Below are 25,351 nucleotides of genomic sequence, written 5' to 3' on the forward strand. Positions count from 1 at the left end.
TCGTGCTAAACTTTGAAATGTAACAAAACCCCAAACATTTAGGATACATTCATTCCTGTGATCTCCAACAGATTGCGCTTTTGTATTTTTGCTGCAGTTTGATGTAATTGTTGCAGCTAATTGTATAATTGTATAGATTCCAAGAGGTAGTAACTTACAGATCTTGACATTTTACACAAAGAAACTCTTAAGCAGAAATTAAATTCTAGTATTCTCCTGTGTTTTGGACATTATTGGATAACCTGAACGTTTTGTTTACATTTGTTCGGTTTCATTGCACTTCATATATCTACAAAAAATTATGCAAATAATCTATTTAAGGTCATTTTGCTGCTGATAAGCAATGATAGACCATTGACTTTAAAGAGCATTGCAAGCATGCTTTCAGAAATTACTCACGCTGCCTCTTCATACTATGAAGAACCTCTGTAATCAAGTGCTCTTGATATTTAAAAGGATAATTTAATGCAAACACTAAAGTATAACCTATACCCTTCGACTAGAGTGTGCATGAATAGTGTGGGGAATCTGATCATTTAAATGTTTTGTACGTGATAACCTTCTACCACTGTTTTTTAATATTCTTTAAAGCTGAAACAAAGCAATACAGAAAAACATCCTGAAACTGGCATAAACAATTGTTGTCTCAGAGAGCCACAGAAAACTGTCACAGGAGGTCTCAACATCTGTAATTTTTTTCTTAAAAATGTATAAAACCACTTGCAGAAAAGAAAAAGCCACTTTTCCTCACAGATGAAGACTTCCTTGAAAGCAACTGAATGCAGAGATTTGATTTCAAGCACCTACAGTAAGTTTACACAAAGCGTTTAAAAGCAAAGCTATCACATTCATACAATGGGACTGTATAACTGAAAAGCTATTCAGACAAACTCAGACATCGGGACAATTTCCATAAATAACTAGACCTTACATGGCTGTGACAATGCAATTATAGCATCACCAAGAGCACAATAAATACTATTCTTGTTAAACAGCTTCTATAACACTACAGACCTGTTTAATGGAGTAGGTTTTTGATGGATCACTAAACAATACAATAGACTAACTGTACACAAAAATTAACATTTGCTGTAGTTGACTTAAGTATTTGCTACAATTAGTGCCAAACCATAAATTTAGCCCATATTGACAATTTTCTTGATTTTGTATTCAAAATCATATGGAAATGAAATGCTACTGTAGTTTTATAAAAATGTTTTGTACTTGGGCTTCACTGATATCACCATCTCCAATTTAATGATAAACAGTTGCAGATCATAATTTTTGGTTTTAGGTAAATTGTGAGGTTATGCATAAAAATGCCTTCAATATGTCATACATATTCAATTATGCTTTTGAACATTTAGAGACAATATATTTGCTTATGACCAGTGAACTTATTAAAAGGAAACTATGCAGCCTGGAATGGCCTCAAACTGAAACTGCAGCTGAGATGCCCAATAATATGAACTGCAAACACTAATCAAGAGCTTGTCAAGAAGCAGCAGTCAAGCCGAGCTGGTGACAGAACTCAGTGTGAGGTTCAATATGTATACAGAAGGTACACAGGACTCCTTACAAAAGGATCGGCAAAGGTGTCCAAATAAACACTCGACGTTATCGAAACTGCAGAGGACTGTGAAGTAATAATGATGAACACAGTTAAAATTAAAAGTTATTAGATAAAAGACTGGCAGTTCACTGGTTTCATTTTTTGGTATGGAATACGTTTTAAATATGTATTATTAACCTGTTTGCCCAAAAAGTAGATGTTATGGTTTATTATTAAAGGCTTTAGTATGCAAACAATATCACCTATTAATAAAAACACATTTAGTGTTATTGCACAAGTACTTGTTTAGTATATTCAGTGCACTGTATACATGTCAATATTCTTTTCAATCTCAATAGTGGTTTAATGCTCATACTGCAGATTGAACAGCAGGTCATGTTTAATACTGTACTGGTTAGGATTATTGCTTCTAGTATGAATATCAGCCCCTTAAAAACAAAACATGCTGATTAAAAAGGGTGCTGGTATACTGCCCCATCCATACCAGCTCCCCACACTAACTCACAATCTAAATTAAATTTCACATCTCATACTCTGCTTCCACAGTGACCCTGTGATGCTAAGACCCTGTCACTCTAAACCAGTGGTTCCCCAAACCTAGCACTTTCTCTTCCAGTTCTTTCTTTGCGAGTTTCTTAATCACAGGCCTACTGATGACCAATTGCGGCCGACACAGCATGTCTTCACAGTGAAGGTTCAAGCCACTTCCACACAGCTGCCTGATGGGGCCGCAGTTGTGCGCCCCTGACGTAACTAGTTTCTCATCTCCAGTCGAGGAAACTGCAGCTCCTGATGCAGGAGCACAAGCACTCTCGAAACTTTCCACGACACAGTACAAGGTTTCCTCTTTTACCTGCGTCTCGATTTTAATAATCCGTTGACTCTGCTGTCGATGATTCAATTTGACCCTGACATTAAATTCTGAAGCACTGTAATTACATTTTACTCGATTTCCATCTAAATTCCTGATGTGAGCTTTTCACGGACAGCTCAGTGTTATTGCTTTGTTTTTGACTTCTACTTTCTTCCTGCGAACAGATTCAGATACTGCTGCTCAGCAGGAAAATGCAACAGAACACATATGAATTATTTAAAGGCAATATTTTGTTTGTCATTATTATGAGAAATTCTCTCACTGACTGACTACCAATCTTGTTAGGCTACCATTTCAATCTTACATGTTTTTTTTTTACTTACACATAAATTGATTTGCAACTATAAAGTCTGAAAGCATCACAGAGGCCTAACTCAGCCCAGTTCATGGCTCTCAGGTCCTTCAGGAAAGGAATGAAGGATGTTAAAGCTACAGTATACTGAAACACAATTAATGAAATATCCTGCTGAAAGTGCATCTGTACTGATGAAGAAATCAAGAGTTTTATTTTTAGGTGGTTTGATCCACATCATGTTGGGATTTGCCTCAGAACGTTGGAGAATACATATATAAAACTGGGACATTTAATCTTCTGCTTTCAATCATAGTGGTTTTAGAAGAGTTTACTAAGAAAAATATTTAGGAACAAATATACTGTATAGTTATTTGGAGACCAAAGTATTTAGGTAATGAAAAAGCAAAAAAGAAATAAATTCATTCCTATAACTGATTCCAATATGCTATTAATAAAGACAAATATGATTCACCTTTATAATAAAACAACAGATATTACATGATAAATATTACACTGTGTGCATAAAATGAAAACTAGTACTGCAGAAACTAATTTAATTTTTTGATCAAAGCTTCTGGGCACCCTCACATTAACATTTTGAGCACCCACACTCTGCTTCCTTTACAGCAGGCAAACCGGAAGCACTTGAGTTCCATACTATCTAGGGACTGGCGCTGTGTGGCTGATCAGACCCTGGTAGAGGAAGAACGGATATGCACCCTTCACACTTGTAGGATTCAGATTTTGAAACCCGCTCCTAGCGTCATATTTTTGCACAACCATCAAGACACAGTTTTATTTTCCCACTAGCAGCAATAACAGCATTCAAGTCAATCTATGTGAATGCTGAAATCTATAGGGTTAAATTCTGGGGACTTAACAGATAGCATAACTGCATTCCCTTGTTGCACAAACTCATTTGTAGATTGCGAAGGTTCATGATTCTGCTGGAATACAAATGCCTGCCTAATAAGCCTTCTTGCGCTGGGTAATTTATGAAAGAGGACAATATCTTAAGGTTTTTCAGAACTTATTGATCCTCCAGCAGAACAAAGGCTTCCAGTGCCTGGAGCAAAATAATCTCACAACGCGATGCATCGGCTTACATGTTTAACACCCAGCGTGAGAAACTCTTCTTTAAATTTTTCCTCTTTCCATCTCTGGATATTAAGCTTGTTTGATTGTCAAATTACTTGCTGGTGAATTTTGTAACCATATTTTCTCAATTCTTGCATCAAATCTTTTGCAGTAATTTAATAGTTTTGCTCTATTGTTTTTCCTTACTTGCAGATATCTTGCTTGGTCTTTTGTAAGAAAGAGGTTACAAATGAAACCTGGTTGGACAACGCCGTTCTGTCTATCTCTTAATAATACAGCATGCTGTGCTTGACAGAAAAGAGTCATTTTATTTGTTATTTTATCTCATTTGCTTAGGTGTCTGAGTATTTTTGAGATTGCAGCTGTGCATTTTGGTTTTAACCATTTCTGTTGCTGTTTTGAATCCCAAATTTCCAGCACTATGATGACTATGCCTTTATAATACAGTAGTTCTGAAGTGATGGTTTGCAGTCACAATAGCTGCCAACACGTAGGAATAAACAGGTTTCATAAAAAATGTTGATAGTTCAAATACTTCTGTCCAAGTTTAAATTTAATCTTAATGTCATTTAATGTGTGCTACACTGTTTTAATATACAAGTTAATTTTCACATTTATGTTTCAACAGAATAATTATAACCTACAATGTTTATTACATATTTTAGTTTCTAATAGTGTATTGTACTTATACATGTTAACACAAATGTAAATTGAACAGAAAAAGGCTGTTAACAGAAACTTTTCCATGGGGCCAGGAATTATCATCCGATTAAAGATTTTATGATTGTGACGAATCAACCTAAAAACACAATTTTTCATCTTCGCTTCGATATCTTTTCAAACAATGATGTTCTCCATTTCCCAGTTCAGAGTAAGTTTGTTAGGCCAGGAAATAAGATCCACACCAGGCACTTTCCCTTGCAACAGAGCTCGCTGTATCACCTGCAAATACACAGCCACCACCACACTCATTCAAGGCCCCTCAGGACAATTCCGGATCACCCAGACAGCATCTTGTACCTCCAGCAACCTTATTTACTGTATCTCTTGCAGTAAATGCCCAGCCATCTACATTGGAGAAACGGGAAGGAGACTCGGAGACCGTTTCAGAGAACACGTCAGGGCTGTAAAGATTAAAGATCTCTCCAAGCCCATTGTTTCTCATTTCACCTCTGACGGCCACGACCACTCTAATCTCTCCGTCTGTGTTCTCAAAGACGGTTTTCCAAACTCATACATCAGAAAGACCACCGAAACTAAAATTATTCTGCAGCTAGGATCACACCTTCTCCCTTCCCTTAACGACAGACTACTGTTCTTTTAAATTTTCTCCATTCATTGGAAGTTTCATTTCACACCTCTCTGCACCCATTCTGACTTCACACCTCTTGATTGGCCTCTCTTTCTGTCCCCTGCTCCCGCCTCTCACTCCTCCTCCCTCCCAACCTTTGTTCTCCCGCTACTTTACCTTTGCCTACTGCCCTGTCTCTCTCACACCTGAAGAAGGCTCCACGGCCGAAACGTTGTGTTCTCTTTCTTCTTTTTTTCAGCATGGAATAAACCTATTACTTGTTCCTTTGCAGGAAATAAGATGTCAAGCTACGAAGGATTATTCAGGCATTTCTTTAGACTTTTCCAAGGAACAAGCAGGAATTAAGGAAGCAGCTTATTTTTCTGCACTTTCGCACTCTGAAGCAAAGCCACACCCAAACCTCTTCAGTGAACATGACAAACTTATTCTCTGAACATCTAGCAAATCCCTTAGAATTTACCTAGGATGGGAAGTACTTGCACATTTGCTGTAAAAATCTAACACGTCCCTTACTTTCTCACACCATAAGGAACAAATTGCAATTTCACCCCAGATCTACATTCTAAATAATGAAATGGGAATGTAGAAAAAAAATCACAGGACCAATCAATTAAAGGTACTACTGTATATTGTGCTAACAAAGAGCAAAAATACTATAGCATGTCTTTTTCAATTCAGTGGGTAATTTTTCTTGAATCAAAAACAAAGTTATTCGGACAAAAAACACGTTACTGAATTTGTTACGAGTCCACGTGATCATTTCAAATGAATGCTGTTTCCTTGAGCGGCAAGATTAATCTTGAGCTCCCCTGGGAACATCCAGGCCTGGTTAATAAGCAAGGCAGGACTGGTGCTTTCAGCATGGAAATGTGCATCTCAGTCAGGGCTTCTGTCGGGTTCAAATAGAGTGCTCATGGGAAGGCCCAGCTCCTTCCCATGTTTCAGTCCACTAGAACTGAAACGCGTGCACTGAAGCATGAAGAGTGAACTCGATTCCAACTGTATTACCGCACCTTCCTTCCCGAACATCGTAATTTATGGAAAAGACACACAAGCATTTCCATTGACAGCTAGTGGTTTGACCTAGCCTTATGTTTCTCATGCAAACACAATTAAGGGAAGAACTTCAAAAAGAGTCCTCATGTCCCATACAATTCTAATAACGAATTTTGTGATTTTTAGGCACATATACTGGACAACCTCGGCTGGCACAGTGGAGCAGTGGTTAGTTCAAAGACATACCGGTAGGTTAATTTGCTTGTGGGGAAACTGGCCCTGGCATGAGTGTGTGAGATCAGGGTGGACCCCTGCCTTGCTCCTGTTCTTTGCTGGGATAGGCTCCAGCTGCCCCCACAATCCTAGGTCGGAAGAAGCCGTTAGAAAATGGCCGGATGGAAAAACAACCTTTGACAAACTATGAAAACCCTTTAAAATATTTGAGCAAGAAGGGAAGGGGAGGTGGATTATTCACGTAAACTAATGAATTACCAACTAATTCCCGCCACTTTCTGGAGGCTACAACTGCTACAATTGTCACATTGCCTCCCTTTTCACACCATGGGAGAGAACAAGAAAAACCTGCAGAAATCATGGTTTAAAGAGCAGAAAGATTCACACGGTGCCTGAAAAGGGATGCGAATTCAGTGAATGCCCTTAACACAAGAATGGAAATTTAAATACAAGACGGGAATCTTACAATTAACAGCATGCAAAGAAAGAACGTGTCTGGGAAGTAACCGCATATCTTGGTTTGCAAACAAATATTTTTTGGGGAAAAAATAATGCCATTCTCTCACTCAGCACATCTCAATCTGAAAATGCATGTTTTGGATAATTGTATTTGCAACTGTACTGTCCTTTACCTAATGCAATAGTAATGGTCTCCTTTGAAGCAAGTGAGAGAAAATTTCTAAAAAGTTCCTAATGGCCCTTTAGGGGTTACATCCCACAAAGAGTAAGGCTATAATGATCCATGCAAAATGGCTTTGCTATATGTGGATCACAGACCAAAAAAGGAAATACAAAAGTTAGTGCTTAAGGCCCTATATAAGACAGGTACATTTCATCATGATAAATGAATAAGCTTATGAACACAATAGGTCTCTATTGTGCTTGGCATACTGATAGCAGGCATTTAGTCACTGTCACAGACTAGTTGCTTACTCTGAATTGCTCATTTAATACTTGTTTCTACTGTACTTCTCTGTGTTCTGCTGCCAAGGTGTACACTGCACTAATTTCAATACTCTACCACTTATGTACAGTAAATCTCCAAGGAATATTCTAATTCCCCTTCAAAGCAAACAACATGCTGTCTTTTCCCTTTTTTTTTTATAAGTGCAGCACCTATATAAAAATTGTAACAAAGCTCGCCTTAACCTTGTTAGAGGGGGTCAGAGGCAAAAGACAAAGAGTGCTGGATGCTGGAAGAGACTGCTGTGTTATACTACATTTCACATTGTTCTCCACATGAGATGCAGCTGATGCTTATGAGATTTAAGTGCACGTGATTAGACGAAATGCAGTGCCATGCTCGCAATAAACTCTGCAGAGAAGCACAGGAAATACACAGAGTTAGAGATTCTTTAGGACTGGGCAAATAACAAACACAATCAATACAGAGAAGTGGAAAGTCATAAATGCAGGAAGAATGCACTTTATAAAGATCAGACTGGCAGTGCTGAACTTGAAGAACCCATTTCTGAAAGGTATTTATGTTGATTAGTCACCTCCCTCATCTAACAAGGTGAAAAAATGATCAAGTGTAACAGGACAGTTGGATATTTAGTGGGAAAGGCAGAATAAATTAGACAAGCCCCTGGCAAGATCTCGTTTTGAAAACTGTGCGCATCAAAGGTGATGCTGGCGTGGAAAGAATCCAGAAAGGAGGTATCTGAATTATTTCTGGTCTGAAAAACCAACAGGTTAAAGAAGCTGAGTGTGTGAAATTTTAAACAGAAGTGATGACAATGAATTTTGTCCAGATCCTGAAACGTAATAACCCAGCAGACAACTTTAGGTTGACAGGGACCCAGGAGTACTGTACATTGGTAAAAGACGAGGAAGTACTCTTAAGAGTGACAACAAGTGGCTCGTGTTTATTCTGAGGATGACGGGTGAAGCTGGCTGCCTGGGGTCTTCAGCTGCAGGAGTTTCTTGTATCAATACAACGCAAACACAAAGCAATCAAGACGGGCTTAAAAGGTTAAGATTAGTGCAAGCTTTCTGATGTTCTCGTTACAGTAGTTCAGTGGTTCTCAGCCCTAGCCACAGAGGACATCTTCTCAGTTTGGATTTCTTAACAATTGTACACTTCTTCACTGAGGCTAATTGGGTCCTTGTAAATGAACGTGCTGATTGATTAGACCTCTCTGCAATCAGTCTTTGGTTTCAAAAATACTATTATGTATGGATTTTGTACATCCATGCTTTTGTCGACTTGCTTATTAAGTGGTAGAAGCCTTACTTCTGTCCGAACAGCTCTTAATAGTTGACCAATTAATGGTGTTAACTAACTCTATTTTGTTATACCCTCTGGAATAGACAATTGTGTGTTTTTCATGTCTCGGGCCAAAGCTTCAAACCCTGCACCTGAACCCCAGAGTAAATGAGATGTAAACAGACTAATGTAATCCTGCCCCCCCCCAACAGTGTTAAGAATTCCTGCAATAATATTATTCAGGGCTAAAGCAGAGGTGAGTGGCAGCTTAATTTAGGGAAGCCTGCAGTTGCAATGAACATACTACAGTCCATTACAATACCTTGCAGAGAGTCAACATGATTTTAGGATTTCATATCATTCAGTTATGCAAATATTTATACATAGTCTGAACCAGAGCCCAGCAGAGTGGGGACATCAGTACAGTAGAGGACAGGATTTACCTCAAGAGTCCAAAAAATAAATGTTATAGCAAATACTTCCAAGTATTATAAACAGTTATTTGAGAGAAAAAAAACCAAAAGATATGACCACTACAAACAGGACACAGCGAAAGTGGTAGTACTGATTATGTCCTGCTATTACAGGAAATTTACTGCAGCTCCGGTGTGAGAGTGTAGGGATGCTAGACATCACCACAGACTTCAGAGCAAGTTTGATGTATTGGTTATGAAGTCTGTCCCTGCAGAGCTTTGCCACTGAAGCCACTTTCCCTTCATACATCACAGCACACAGTGAATAACGTCCCAACTTACCATGAAGAATAAAACGTTCTAATTAGGAAAATGAAGATATTTAGAACAGACACTTTGAAAATTAGAATCCAAACTTCAAAAAACATCCAGATTTTGAAAATAAGCTACAAAAATCATGCTAATAAGGAGGAAATGGAATATGATCTGTTTGATGTAAGAAGTTGAAGACTTAGTAAATCTTATGTAATAACTGATCACTATTTATTAGTCAATCATGACTGAACACCTTTTCTCAAACCAACAGGAGATCTAAACTCCAAAACTAAACTCACCATAGCAACCACACGAGAACATCACAGAAACAATCAACGAGTACTCTTCAGGTCCATCAACTATCCACATACAGTACCACAGCAGAAAATATGATTGAGTAATTGAGCTCCAGACTGCAGATTCCAGGTCAGTCAGCGATGACCTTGTCTCACTCGGCATGTGTTCAGCTTCCACAATACAACATGGAAAATTTACAAAGATACCATTTTCCCTTTTATCTGTCAATACTTTGCTCTCAGTAGCTTGGAGACAAACCACAATAAGTACTTAATGTAGTCCCTTACATTAAAAAAAAAGAGAAACTACACATACAGTAACTACATCTAATTTACGGACATGCATCAACCCAGAGAATACCAGTCCTGCCAGACACAAAGCTTCACAGTACAAGGCCAATACATCACTCAGGTATACTATGTCATCAATGCCGAATTCATTCAAAATGTACATACTGAGCACCAAAACAATTCTATCACTTAGAGAGCCTTGCAAAAGTATTCCCTCTTCTAATATTGTCCCATTTTGTTAAATTACAAACGCTGCATTTTTTAATAGTCAATGTGTAATCAAAGATTGAATTCTCAAATTAACCACTTTTAGGGCTAAATGAAGTCTACAAAAACTACAACGAAAAATCTGTTTACATTGAAGAAACAGAAGGGAAGAGGTGACTACCTTTGCAAGGTACTATATAACTAAAAAACATTCACAAAGTTATTAACAGGAAAATGACTTTTTTGTAGCAGATGTACTAAGTTTACATTGATCATATGTCATGTAAATGCATTTAACGTATTACAGTAAATTACATTTCACTGACATTTACCATGAACAGGGGGTGGACCTTGAAAGTCACAGCTAATAGAATGGTCACCTTTGGAATCAATACAAGCTCTGTACATCTGCGACACATGCTTTGCACCAGGTGGAAGTATGTACCATTCCTTTTATAGAGCCCAGACAAGCACGTCCCTGTTCACTGGTCTCCGAGCCCCAGAAGCCACTATATCCCAGCTGATCCCACACATGTTCGATGTGGCTCAGGTCTGGGGTGTATAGCATTTGTAGCATAACAAACTGATTCCCATCTCGCAAGAAGGCCATTGCTACACGAGCAGCACGAGGACACGTGTTATCCTCTTTGTATGTTGTCACATCAAAATGAGCCCACAGTTAGGTCCCAGAACATGAGCGATGCAGTTTCATGCAGTCAGGTTGCAATCATTCACTGTAAGTTCTGTTTTACCTCAACACTCGTTCCCTGATCTTGAATGATCAGCTCATTCAAGCTCATTCATTAAGGCATAATTTTAAGATAACATGAACAGCTTTTAAGATAATCAACAACAGTTTTACTGATTCTAACAAATTTCCGGACAAGGTACTTGAGAGACTTATCTGATCCACAGTTCTATAGACTTGAGACATTTTTCATCCTGCATTTACTGAATGTTTTGGAGAGAATTCTTCCATTTCAAACTGTCTGCTTTCTGAGGAGGGTTTAGAATTACTTCACTTGAAAATAAAACCCTCACATATATTCAGAAAGCCAGATAAAATATTTTATTAACAATTCTGTGATAGCCCTCTTCTGTCAGTGTTTCTTTAGTTTTAATGACATTTTTAACAGTATCCCCAAAACATGCATCGGCAGACAACACATTTTTTAGTGAAACTGCATTCACTAAGTTTGTTCAGACTTTTACATTAGTCCATAACTCTTCTCCTGTTGCATTTTTCACACTGTTTTGCCCAATCAAGCCTTTTTGCTTAATCACCTGACTGAAGCAATAATGTTACACAGCCACACATCCGCATACTGTACCTCAGCAGCTCTGAGGTGCCCTTACCCTGTTGAATAAAACATTCGATTTTCTTATATTCCACTTTTGTTTGTTGTCCTATCATGTTTGCTAAGCAGTACTATACAGGTGTCTTCAGCTTTTGATGAAAGTTTATCCCATATTATTCAGTTCCTATGGAGACTTTCCACCAACAGTGGACTGATGTCTACTAATATTTATAACATCATGTTGTTCTATTTTATTGATAGCATATACATGGTAAACACTTTGGTAGATAATATACATCTAGAATACTTCACCATTATCCCCGATTTCCAGATATGTTACGGTGGCACCGAACCCATTACAGAAGGTGACATCACCCCCTCAGAACTTGTTGAAATAGATTGCGATCCAGGCGATTCTCCGGGAGAAACAAACAAAAAAAAAGGGCAAAGGGACAGTTTGGACATACTCAAGGTAGAAAAGGAGACGCATCAGTTCTCCTCAGACTGGCCATTTCGCCCAGCACACCGACCAACCCTTTCCATCATCAGCCCACTGCCTGAGCAGCTTTCAACCCACATCACTGCAGGGAATGACCCTCTCAAACAGCCTAGCCCACACCTGCGCCATCCAGCTGATACGAAACCTTTGTCACCGTGCATCAGTTATACTCTGGCTCTTATCATGGAATACTGAAACCATTTACCTTTGACTTACAAAGTACAGTCATTTAAACTGAATTTAAGGATAATGTTATATTATTTCACTTAATCTTGAATAGTGTATTGTTCTGGAATTATGTTCTTCCAAACCACAGTGAGATTTTCAGCAGAAATTAGTGATATTCTCGTTAAAATCTGAAACGCACCCCACTGACAACTTTCTGAGGGAGGTGCTCATCTCCCTGCAAAATAGCTGCTCATCTCGTACTCTGTTCTATACCGAGAACTAGACTGTAAATTCTGTCAGAAAAGCAGAAGCCATATGTTATATCTTTTTTAATCGCTTCCCCAGAATGCAAAAAAAAAAATAGGAGTCCTTGTAAATATCTTAGAACTTTTCATTGGCAATATACTCTACTTGACTGCTCATTTGGGTTTACAGCATGTACTGTAAGCAAAGCTGTATATGAAAAAAAATAAGTGAATAATCTTCAAAAGCAATTTTATAGATTCAGAGAAAAAGCACAGTATCAGTGCTTTAAATGTTGTTATTCTAAGGTAGAATTTACTGTCATTGGTGGATGACACACTGTATAATTTTAATGTGTTGTAAGCTCTCCCTTTTGCTATACACTTATACAATACCACATAAATAGAAAATAAAATGTGTTTATGTATCCTTTGTCATATAGCGATATTACACAGTCCAAAACTCCACCTCCTACGCAGGCCGATAAACCGGAGTGGGGCAGGAGGTCCTATCTTCACAATTGCTTTGAGTGCTTTGATAGTAGTGTGATTAAAGCTTCAGTTTTTCTGATGATTAATGCAGAGGATGGGGGTCAGACCGAGCCATTATAGTGAAGGCTGCCAACAGCGCTTCTGTGGTAAGACAACTGTAATTTATTAATTTATATGAACGTGTTCTACAAACTCTTTTGAATGTTGGATCATAATACGTGTACACATTCCGAGAGAAAACTGCTTTTTCATATCCATAGCAATTAAACCACTTAATTACCAAAAAGACCAGAGATTTTCCTCATACAAAAAGAACACCATTTCTTTTCAAGGCAGATTGATCACCTAAAACTATTGTGAACAGTTCTCGGTTCACTGCTTATAGCGAGTGTGCAAAGGTTCAGTTGCCCTTCTTTCACAGAGGGCTTCCCAGCTGAAAAAAAGGCACAGAACATGGTACACAAAAAATATAACAATTTGTTAACAAAAGTTTAACAAAAGAACCACAAATACCATTTAAAAGTATGACAAATTCTAGTAAAGAGGCAATGCTTCAAAAAATTGACACAGGCAATAAGTATATGTACTGTAAATAACATAGCATAGTAATAGGCTTATTCCATACTGAAAAGAGAAGAAAGAAAACACAAACGTTTCGGCCGTGGAGCCTTCTTCAGGTGTCAAGTGAAGGTGTCACCTGAAGAAGGCTCCACGGCCAAAACGTTTGTGTTTTCTTTCTTCTCTTTTCAGCCTGGAATAAACCTTTACTTGTTTCTTTGCGGCCTACGCATGCTGATGCAGCTACCCACCTGAAGTAGATAATCAGATATACTAATAAAATGGGTCTCGCAGCTAACGCACACTGTACATACCTGGCTGGTGATGTCTATTCTCCACGGGGTGACCTGTAGTCCATCACACCAGCCCCCTCGGCCATACAGCCACGTGCCATGCTCGTTGGGCACAACCCCTTCCTTTACCGCCTCCGCGCAACCAAAGGCAGTCCCTGGCAGAGACACAATGGCATTTTACAACAGGACAAATCAGATTTTTCAGACTGGCGTCATTGGTCACAATTGAATTGTGCTGGGAAGACCGAAGTCATTATACCGTGGACAACAAGGCTAGGAGCTGTGTGACAGAAATGAATCTCCCCTATTTCCGAAAGACGGGGGGAGAGATTATGCAAGTGCCCTCATTGCCACAGTGCTACAGCAGACTGCTGCTTGGCCTTTTTCGACAACATGAAATAGGGATCGCCAAACAGCGAGCGTACCTGTAAAACTAAATTCCAAGTAGAGCTGGGCGATCATTCGATAACGATAATTATCGCGATATAATTTTCCTCGATATAATTTTAACAAAAGTTCGATAAATGTTCGATATATATGTTAATGCTTTGCACATGAAACGCGCATGCGCACAAAATACTGCGCGAGTGCGCGTTGCAGATCGGGCAGCTAACAGATTTGTTTAATGTTTCTGCTGTTTGGCAAGTGTTTGTTGTGTTCTTAAAATAAAAAGTTGTGTAATTTACCAATTAACTGTCTGGTTTCTTCAACTTTTACTCAGGAGAAAAAATCTGCCTTTATCACGATAAATGTCAAATCATTATTTCTTTCAAGTTTAATTATCGATATCGACTGATATGAAAATTTTTATCGTGATAATGTTTTTGGCCATATCACCCAGCCCTAATTCCAAGTAAAAAAAAATTAAAATCAGTTGCCTTAAAATAGGGGCTATAACTGACTGGCTGATGCTTTGTATGGCAGCAGCCATCAACAACCTCAAATAAGCTCTCACTGGCCGCAATGCCTTAAATAATTAATAAGCTCAATAATGCTCTAGTCTGTGCTGTTAGGGAAGGTCAGGCCAGGCGGAACATGAAATATGCCAGGAAATAAAAGAAATGTGCCGCAAGGCATGATTTAGGTGAGCATGGCAAGCTTACAAACAAGAGCACTGCAGCAGGGCGTCTACAAAGGGTGTGGTGTGGATTTCAAGCATTTTCAGTAAGCGCAGAACACATGGTCTAAAAAATGTCAGTCAGAATTATATTGAATATATAGGATTGTTTTGGCTAAAGAATAAAATATGGACATTCTTGGTTAGGAGGAGCCACTCATGAGTGCAATGTGAAGACTTCCCTCGCCTGTTTTTCTTTGGTTGTTCTGATGCTCTAAATACATTACCCAACAAACAGAAGGACGTGGTACCAGAACAAAAAAAACAATTTAATTGATGAAGAACAAGGCATGACTTTGGTTGGATGGTGGAATAATGCAGAAAAACTCAGGATCTAAAGAATCAACAGGACACAACGAAAAATCAGGTTATTTAGGTGGTTAAAGATTTCCATGAGAATTTCCATACAGTCCAAAACAGCAGGCATGGTATCTGAATAAGTGAGTTTGATAAGGTCTTTTAACACAATTTAATAAACTTTCAGATCTTCAGCTGAAGTGGAATGCTGAAATTTATATTACTAAATCGCCACAAAATAAATTTTATATATATATAAAGACTAATAACTCAAATGTGTGCATAGTACTAAACAAAGATTTCTGTCAAATTAGAACTGAAGTCTCACTTTCTCAAAGACAGCACTTACAGTACAGTGGCTATCAAAACTATCTTCTGTTCTGTATTTATAATTAAGGAGGATCTGTAGAATGTTTTCACTTTTGACATGATGGAATGTCTTGCGTTGTTCAAAGGCAAAAAATCCCAATGAAACACATTAAGGTTCCATTTTGTATCACAATAAATTGTGGAAAAACTCCAAGGGGGGTGAATTCTTTTGAAAGCCATCATACCCAAGTATCTATTAGCCTAATTTCCTCACTCGCATTATCTAAAGTTATGTCTGCTATATGATGACTGTTATTCAAAGAATAAATAAATCAGGCATATAAAAACAAATCTTCCATGACCAAGAAAAATAATTTACAAATAAATACCGCCTTGCTCTGCAAATGAAGGGAGCCATCATAGGCACAGGACTTTTAATGTAATGAAGATCGTTATCCTGAATTTTAATCAGATAATCCACATTGATCAATGCTTTTGGAAACGAAGGGCAGTTACAGCCACATTCGTTTAATCTATGCACTGCTGACAGCAAAGTTAAAAGAAAAGTAATTCAGAAATCTCGCTGATCATCTCTGGGAGCCCCAGAGCTGTATCAAAGCCTTCTGCTCTGAGGCTCCGACGGTAAGAGCTCAGATCACGATCTGCAGCACCTCTCCATCATGTGAAGTGTAAGAAGCAGTCTGAGGCCCACAATGCTGACATTTCCCCACTGCGCACTGTCCTTTCTATAAATCAATCAAGGAGATTAAGAAACACAAATTGTGGCTGTCGAACAGATCATGCAGACCAGAGGTCAACCAGGATTAAAACTGCTATTATAATAATAGCAGCCTTGCGAGTTTGAAATGCAATTATAATCTTCAATTATAAAGATAGCTATCGTTGCAGTAAAAAAAAAAACTATAAAGAAAATTATAAAAAGTTGCAAAAACGACTTCTAGTAACAATCACAAGCACAATTAGCAAACAGCATATCGTATGATTTATTTTTAGACAAACAGCCCCCTAAACAGTTTTTATATTTAGCAGGCTTCAGTGGTTAGTGTAAGCAGATTTGTGAAGAAGTTCAATAGAAGTAGTGCTCACAGTTCATTAGGTGACCCGAGACATAAACCTACCTCTAAATCTGGACTTAACCCCTTAGTAACTAATACCGCACTACTACAAAATTAAATGGTTCACACAAAGCTTCATGCCAAGTTGGAGGGCTCTGTGATCTTAAAAGGAACCACTTGATTCTTGACTCTTGTGCTTGACTACCCCTGCATCACGTGACACACTGTCAGAGACTTCACTAAAGACCATTCAACTGTGCAAATCTCATCTTAGTAAAATAAGTGAATAGGAAACCATACGGGCCTTTCTAGAACAACTCGCCTTTTCTGCTTCTGCTGAAAGTTTTCATGAGGATTATTAGTCTTGGAGGAAAAGATCAAGAAGTTAATCCTATAGTTTCACATCACGGATGCTGGGCAATATAATAATAATTGCTTACACTTATATAGCACTTTCCTGGACACTCCACTCAAAGCGCTTTACAGGAAATGGGGACTCCCCTCCACCACCACCAGTGTGCAGTATATATTTTTTGAATATATTCTAGAATGAAAGTATGAAACTGTGACAAAAGTTGATTTTTTTTCTGAAATAAAACTGTTAAATCACTCCGTGCGACAGAAACTGCGGAAGCAAAACGGTTCTGGTGCAACTCAGGGTTTCCTTTTTTTTTTAGTTTTTTGCCCCCCCCCACCCTACCCAAAGCTTTTATCTTGGCTTTTAAGCCATCATCATGCTAATACGAGAGCTGCCAATCAAAGAGTGTTCTTTGTCAACACAGACGCAGACTTGTATTTAAGCAATTTTTGCTATTTCTCGAACCACATTCAGATGGAAGGCATTTTGTGGTGAGGGAGGGAATATAAAAATGCAGCTAAATACGTGTTATTTGGCTCATTCTTCCCTCTTTTTTTCTTGCACATACAGTATGAAATGATTTCAATGGACTTTAAATTCCCCGCTTGGGCGTAACAATGCAAATTCCCTGGCAATTCTGAAGTCAATTGTCTGGCAGGTATCAACAATTTCCGTCATTGTGCCGCTGTTCAGCGACTGGCTACAAGTGTCAGAAGTGCGGGAGGCTGCCAAATGTCTGATTCAGGGGAAAGAGATCTTGGGCTGCAGACATGGAGCAAACCACCAGCAGACTGATGGCCATCGTCTCCACAAGGAAGATCAAAAGCACTGATAAAAAAAGCAATAGCAAGCTCATCATCTCCAGTACATGAGGCTAGGCGAGGCGATGTCATACGTTTCTGCATAAACTCATTTTTTTAATGACATCCAACTACAGTATTATGAGTCCACAGGCTTATTTCATTCAGCCTTGGGATCAAACACGAAACCTACTGTACTGTACCTGTACTGGCTAGGTGGAGGCTTCACTGCTGATGGACAAGTAGATATCAAATGATTGTTAAAATACCCTTAACTTCTTTTATTGTGTATTCCTGCTGTAAAATGCCAAAGTTGGGATGAAGTTGCCTTTGGGATGAGGCTATTATTTCCCAACAGGCTGTACATACTCATTTAAATTCAACAGCAAAAAGAAAAGTTTTTACTTTGTCCTAATAACACCAGATTAACCATGTCTGGTCTTGACTGGAGGATCATGTCTAGTTATTTGGCCAGAAGTGTGCAACATATGAGCTGTTGCAAATATGGTAGAGTGTACGGCATACTTTTTTTTAACAATCAAGACATGTTCTTTAAATCAGAATCCTCTCAAACATACTCATACAAATTTTATTCTTTTCACGTATTGAGTTGAATAAGCAGTTAACAACAAAAGAGTTAATTAGTACTCTGAATAGATTTCTAATTCAATGTATATCATGAGTTCTGACTATTAAGTAAAAAAGGTTGGTTCAAAGAGGCTGTCATTTAAAATATTTTCTTGAACAAAACACGGAAAAGGCCAACTCTGATTATATCAAATAGCATCTTTAGCATTGGATAGAAATAACTAAGAAATCTGAAACAAAAAGGTAAAAATGGAATAAAACACCTTGCAGACAGAAGCTTTCTTGTAAGTAGCAACACATAGCAATTATAATCATTCTGTAATTAAGTAAAGAGCTCATCTGTGTATCTTTTTCAAAATCAGGGTCTACTTAAGTATAAGATGATGAAATTGTGAAGTTCATTATCATTAGGTTAACAATACATCTTTCGAGAACTGAAAAAAAACATTTCCTTTTGTAAGTGCTGAAGCGGAAGTTACTCTTTGATAGAGGGGTTTCGAATGCAAGAAAACTTTCTTAAAAGGGGTGGATGAGAAAATTTACAACAGGAGAGAAGATGGAGGGACACATCCCCTTCAGACCCTCTCCTGAGCTGGAATTGTCATGGCAATCACAACCTCACGACCCATAGACTCCGACTGGATTCCTCCGTTCTACTGCCGTCTCGAATTTCCTGGGACATTTTAGCTTGACACCATTATTCATAGCTCTGAGATGAATGCCTGCAGGGTAGGCAGTCGCTGTTTTTTTTTAAAGTTTGTATGAAGGAAGGAATTCTACTTAAATACACTCTATAAGAGCTTTAGGGCTGCAATTTAAAATATTTTTTTTCTAGACATACACCAGTTTAGATTTGTTTTTCCTCGCAAGAGCAGGGTACTTTGAACATAGTAAAAAGGAGCATTTTATAGTAATGAATGTTACTATAGAGTAATATCTTTTATTACCAAAATGTGATTGTGTCTGCTGTTATCAGTAATTATTTACAACTGTTTGAACAAACATATACAGTATACATACAGTTCATACGATATACAGTGCCCTCTAGATTTATTCACAATGAAATAAAAAAATAGCAGATAGCAGAATGAGCTAGAAATGGGCCAGTCTTACTTAAAAAAATAATAAGGTGTAATCATAATAGAATTGCACACAAAAGAGTCAATCTTTGTCAATTTGTCATACGTAATTGAATGACAGAAACCACATTTCTTCACACCTCTAAACTTTCCATTAATTCTACCCTTTAGAACTGCAATGGAAAACTGGATATACAGATTCCTAAAAAGGTTTCCTTGTTGCATACAAAAATCGCCATAAATGTAGAGCAAAAAGGCTTGCACGCATTATACAGAACACCGGAACATTGGAATGCATCTAAGCTTACAGATGTGCAGCAGCAGATCCAATGACTTCAGGTTTAAGGCATTAGAAATCAAGAATACCAAATCAGAGGAGAAGCATTTTTGTGCTCTTATACATTCACAAACAAGTCAAGGACTTCCAAAATAAAATGTGAAAACTTTCATGATTCAGTGAGCAAAATGTAGTTTTTTTTTTCTGTAATATCCAATTTTGTCGTGGGTGAATTCAACTGGAGAATTATTTTAGCTAAAAATCACTCATGGTTCTGAGAGTAAAATATGCTCATCTTACCGGCTTTTTCAAACACCTTTGAATTATTAAATTTGTTGTTGATCAGAAAATGATGAGATGTCACACAGAATTCGCCGCATCCATTATCATCACTCCCATGGCCCGTGATCACAGCATAAATTTCCACCTGAAAGCAAAGCATCACACACTGGATGACTTTCAAAAGGAAAGGTGGAAGCAGGAGTAATGCACCTTAAACAAGAAGAAGCCTGCAGATAATGGTGCATAATGTCAGCCTTTCTCACAGCTACTTGAAGACCAAGTACAGCACACTCATCTCGTGTGCACATGTCAGGGACCAAAGCATGGTTAGAGATCTTTATCAGGGCCGCAGCAACTACAGCTCAGTTAGACGAGAAGACAAAAGCAAGGCAACGAGTTCTGCTTTTCTCCATGGGCACTTTCTGGGTATACAGTATAGCCAATCTATTATCTTTGCCTCTGAGTAGGTATTTCAGCCCATTACATTTCTATTTTGCTAATACTGATATTAATAATGAATAATTATTAATCTGATTGGTTCTATGATCATCATTCGCATGTTCCAACAAGGAAGGACAAGCTCAGGGGTTTGCCAGGCATATGTAAAAAAAGTACAGTTTTACATGACTGAAAAACTCAGGCGATTCAGTAAATACAATTTTCCTTTATATGCAGGATCAAGCAAATTAAACCCTTGAGATCAATGTCTCCTGCACTGCTGGAAAGATTTGTACACTGGACCCCGTTGGTACCAGCTTAGACCCTTTAACCTTGGTTTTGACTACAGAGCTTGTCCTTGAGTTAATGTTGAGTTAGTGTTGCAGTCTCCATGGGCTATGGCAAACAAGATAGCTGCTTAATTTAAATACTACTTTATTTACATAGCAGCAACAATGATAAAAAGATGAAAAAACACTGAGAAAAGCATTAGGTAATTATACAAAACCCTTGAACATAATGTATTATAATTACGTATGTATAGTGCTAAACGGTCCATAATGATCCAGCAGCAGCTGGAAAAGTGAGAAAACGCAACAACTGAATTAAAGGGGGTAATGTAGGGAGCCCAGGCTGCGAAACACCCAATTTAACCAAATATATTTTAAATATCGGCTTCACACCCGAAGAAGGCTCCACACCCGAAACGCTGCATTTCCTTTCTTCTCTTTTCAGCATGAAATAAACCTATTACTTGTTCCTTTGCATATCTTTTTAATGTCTTGCTTAAAGGACAAAACCATATAAATAAATGATAAAATGAGGACCTTCCTGAAGGTAACTGTTGAGCTAAGCTGTCCAGTGAACACAGCCAGCCCTGTATTCTGCATTTCATGTCGTATGTATTGTACCTGCCAAAGCACAGGGAGCTGCAACCATTTTCACAATGGCCCCATTACTGCTCTCTGTGGGGTCACCTAGACTTGATCTATCCAGGTCAGCAGATTTAAAACATCTTACCTCTCATCAGTGCCAGATTTCCCATTAGGCACTGGAGGCACATAAAAGGCACAGTGCCTAGGGCCTACAAAATTTTTAGGGCCTACGAAGGAGGGAAACACTAGTGACTAATGAAAAACGAGCTGAAGCAACAATAAATCATAGGCTATCTAGCGGCTGTTTTAGAAACTAGAAATATCGAAGTGATGGTCACTCGACTTGCCCCATCAATCACGTGTTTTAGCATTAGAAGAGTTTCAAGTGCATCATGTCCATCGACGTAATTTCATATGGCGTTTAGCCTTCTTTTTGCCCATTTCTGAGTGAAAGTGCCCAGGGCCTATGAACACCAAAATCTGGCCCTGCCTCTCATACGCCTTGTGCGCCCATCCATCCACTTTCTAACCGCTTGTTATTCAGTACTGTGGTGCAGGGCAGCCTGAGTCTCTCCGGGCACGAAACGGGCGCAAGGCAGGATACACCCCAGACGGGACATCAGTCCATCATCGAAAAACACGCGAGATCTCCAGTCGTTGCACACTTTAAGTAGGACATGCTGCTTTTCTTTTACCAGACAGGATCAAAGCAAGCATCGTCAGTGGTTCTTACCTTCCGAACTGCAGTGGGTACGGTGAAGTTCACAGGCTGGTATTTTTTATTGTAATTCTTGTCAAATGTTCCTCCATTATAAAGTGGCTTCAGCAGGTAGGGGCTTAGATACCCTGAATGTTTCTCTGTCCAAAAAAGTATTCATTGATGTTAATTCACAAGAATCTTTCTATAGCAAACCTTTTCGTACTTTGATTTACAGTGCAAATGTCAAAATCAGTTGAAAAAACTTTTAGGATAAAATGCTCATCTTGCACAGCTATTTCTCAGTCTTTTAAACAAGCTTGCATCATTTTTAAAAATGAATGCCTTTCAGGTCAAAACTAGAGGCAAAAGAAAAAAAAATATATTAAATGCTAAACATTTAACCTTTCTGCAAAATTTAGATGGTCTCCTTACGCAAACTTTGCCATGTCAGCATCACACACACAATAAGATACAATAATGAAACAACCTGTATGCTTTAAATTGAAGGAATCATAAAAGAAAAAGATCTGACTCTCACAAAAATAAAATCCATTACTAGTAGACATCGCTCAGTGTGTTTTGTCAAACAAAATAACGCGGGCTGACAAGAAAAAAAAATGTAATTACAAGACTAATGAACAAGCTACACCAATCCAATTAAGCACTCTTTTGAAATACTGGACAGAGCTTGCCAATTTGGAAATCAGCACTTGCAGAGCGCAGAAACAGATCGCACACCAATCGCATAAAAGACCTCAAGTTTTTACAAGGACACACACTTTCCAAGGGAACTGCAACGCAATTTTTATATTTTGGGGTTAGAAAGATGAGTGCATTTCAAACCACAATAATAACATGTGCACAGTAACTTTTAAAACCTCCAATTTACATCGCAGAATAGACAAAATTTCCACGTATGCGCAGCTCCATACTGCCATCATTGTCTGAGATTCAGAATGAGGCAACAAAACTTCCGGTGACATGAACTGGCCCTATTACACTGTAAACAAGCAGGCTTGTGAATACTCTTCTCTCGTTTAATCCAATAGAAATATTTCTCTCGACTTCAAGACAGTTTTGCCGACAAAAAGTTCTTACTTGTTAACTCTGCATGCAGATCACACTGGAACATTTCTGCAGTGAAATTGCTGCACGGCCTGTACACATCAATGAATTCATTTTGATACCGAGATTTAATAACCAGAAACTGAGAAACTGGGACCGCAGCTCTCCTTTAAATGTGATGTGGCAGGGTCAGTTCTCTCCTGAGCAAAGCCTGAGCAAGAACTACTTACCTTACAGCTATTAAATTCAACAGGGGCTCACTCACTATAGGAAGTGGGGAAATCTAAACTACCTGTTCCTTGTGTCAAAACTTATTATATTTTCAATGAGATTTTAATGGTATGGCTTTTTAGAGCAACATGTAACCATTTACTCACAGTACAGACACCCCTTTACCTTTGTTGTATAATGCAAATATCTGGGAAAAAAAAGCATTTAAGTTATTGTTTGAACAGATAACTGTTTCAAGATTAGCAATAACTACTTTGCATTCAAACAACTTTTCATTCCCCGTAGGTTTCATGATGTCTTCAGACCTGCATACATAAGGCCAATACCATGACCACAGAATGAGATATGAGACTTGAAATCCCCTCAGTAGAATGCTAATATATACAATGAACCATGCACACACTCACCTTCATGATAATTTCTTTTATATGCTACTATCAATCTATATAACGACCAAACAAAAACACAGTGCAGGTTTCACAGTATTTTGAAATAACACACCATACCACAAGCCAAATGAAAATCAACATTCTTTTCAACCAAAAACATTTTTTGCAGAAACAAAGTCAGATAAAACTCACTTTTACTAAATAACTGTTCAAATTTCACAAATGAAAACTAATAGAAGAAAATGCACATTAATACCAGCTATGTTAAACAAAAAAGCAAAACATCAATTAACAAAGTTGTAATCTGTTCAGTTCTGAGCTCTTCAACCTGCTTCTAATCCTCCAATCTATGTGAATGTCACTCATCCAGATGAAAGCAGCTCTTTCATTGCTTTTAGGAGATAATTGAGAGGAGGAGCATCCTTTCTGTTCTAGATAGAATTTTCACTCCTCTGTATTAACAGTAACAAAATATCATTTCATTGACACTATTAAATCCACAACAAAGTCGTTACATGTTAATGTTCCATATTATCATACATCCATTTTCCAACTGCTTGATTCAATTCAGAGTCATGGGGAGCTAGAGATGGAGCTCCTAGATCCTGGAAATCAACTTAAATGAATCCTTTTTCTGGAAAGTAACAGACAAAAGGCAGGATACAACCTGGATGGGACGCCAGTCCATTGCAGGGCACACACAGACACAGACGCGCACACACACTAACGGCAGGGGCCAGTTCTCCAAGAAGCTAATTAACCTACCAGTATGTTTTTGGACTGTGGGGGGAAACCCACATGAACACAGGGAGAACATATAAACTCCAGGCAGACAGCACTCCAGGCCTGGAATTGAACCCAGGGCCCCAGCACTACAATGCAGCAATGCTTGTTCCTTATAACCCTCCAAGAAAAATCCCACTGAATTCTGGTCACATGTATTACATCCTGCATGACAGCTGTTCATCTTCAGTTATTGTTTGGGATCATAAATAATAAGCAGGCAAATGCTGGGAGAGACGGTTGTATTGCTTTGCACAAATTACAATGGTGTTATACAGCACTACCCACATTCTGCATCTCTCCTCTACATCTTATCCTCCTCATACATACTTCATTGTAAAATCAGCCATGCACTGTAAAACTAGTTTTGTCACAGCACAATGATATGGCAACTAGATTATAAGCATATTTAATTCATACTAAAACACAGTTAAATTATTTGCGATATGGTAACAATTTGTTTCTTCAAGATCAGAACACAGAGATGTTTGATATTACAACAAACACAATCTTAGTCAGTCAGTTACTTTTGGAAATGTCTGTGCAATGTCATTACAAAATGTGTGCTAAAAGGATCATTTAATAATCACGCTGTTTGTAAGGACAAACTATTTTTGACTTGGTTACTTTGTATACTCGAGTAGAAAATTGTAAAAAATATAATTGTGGGGGTACATAAATCTTGGATCTTGAGAGCTGTATGACTCATAATGCTTTTGCAATGGTACAAGCAAAGACCCATGCATTAAGTAATGAGAATATTTATTTGTGTTAGGTGGTTATACTTAATGGAGCAGCTCAGTTGTCTGGGATGAGTGTAATTTATCCTGACAGAATTCATTTACAATAAAGTGAGAGAAAAAGGGCAAATACTTTCTGACTTACTCGTATTCCATTTTGTCACTGCTGGACAGGAATTTAAAAAACTTTGACACGAGATACATTTGATTAGTTTGCCAGCACTGACTGAGATAAGCTTTAAAATAATTAAATTGAATAATTTGAAAACATATTACTACATTTG

The 25,351-nt window shown here is 38.1% G+C and overlaps 1 protein-coding gene across 1 annotated transcript in view; it reads right to left on the bottom strand.

The window, feature by feature from the left end:
• ngly2 (N-glycanase 2) overlaps positions 1–25,351 on the bottom strand; it is a 66,997-nt gene that overhangs the window by 5,350 nt on the left and 36,296 nt on the right. The window contains exons 9-11 of the mRNA XM_088929558.1: positions 21,893–22,017; positions 19,865–19,991; positions 13,685–13,818 (exon numbers count right to left, since the gene is read on the bottom strand). Of these exons, the coding sequence (XP_088785684.1) occupies positions 13,685–13,818; positions 19,865–19,991; positions 21,893–22,017 (386 nt within the window). The remainder of the gene's footprint in view (positions 1–13,684; positions 13,819–19,864; positions 19,992–21,892; positions 22,018–25,351) is intronic.

This window comes from Atractosteus spatula, chromosome 12, assembly GCF_055471065.1.
Source record: "Atractosteus spatula isolate fAtrSpa1 chromosome 12, fAtrSpa1.hap1, whole genome shotgun sequence".
NCBI lineage: Eukaryota > Metazoa > Chordata > Actinopteri > Semionotiformes > Lepisosteidae > Atractosteus > Atractosteus spatula.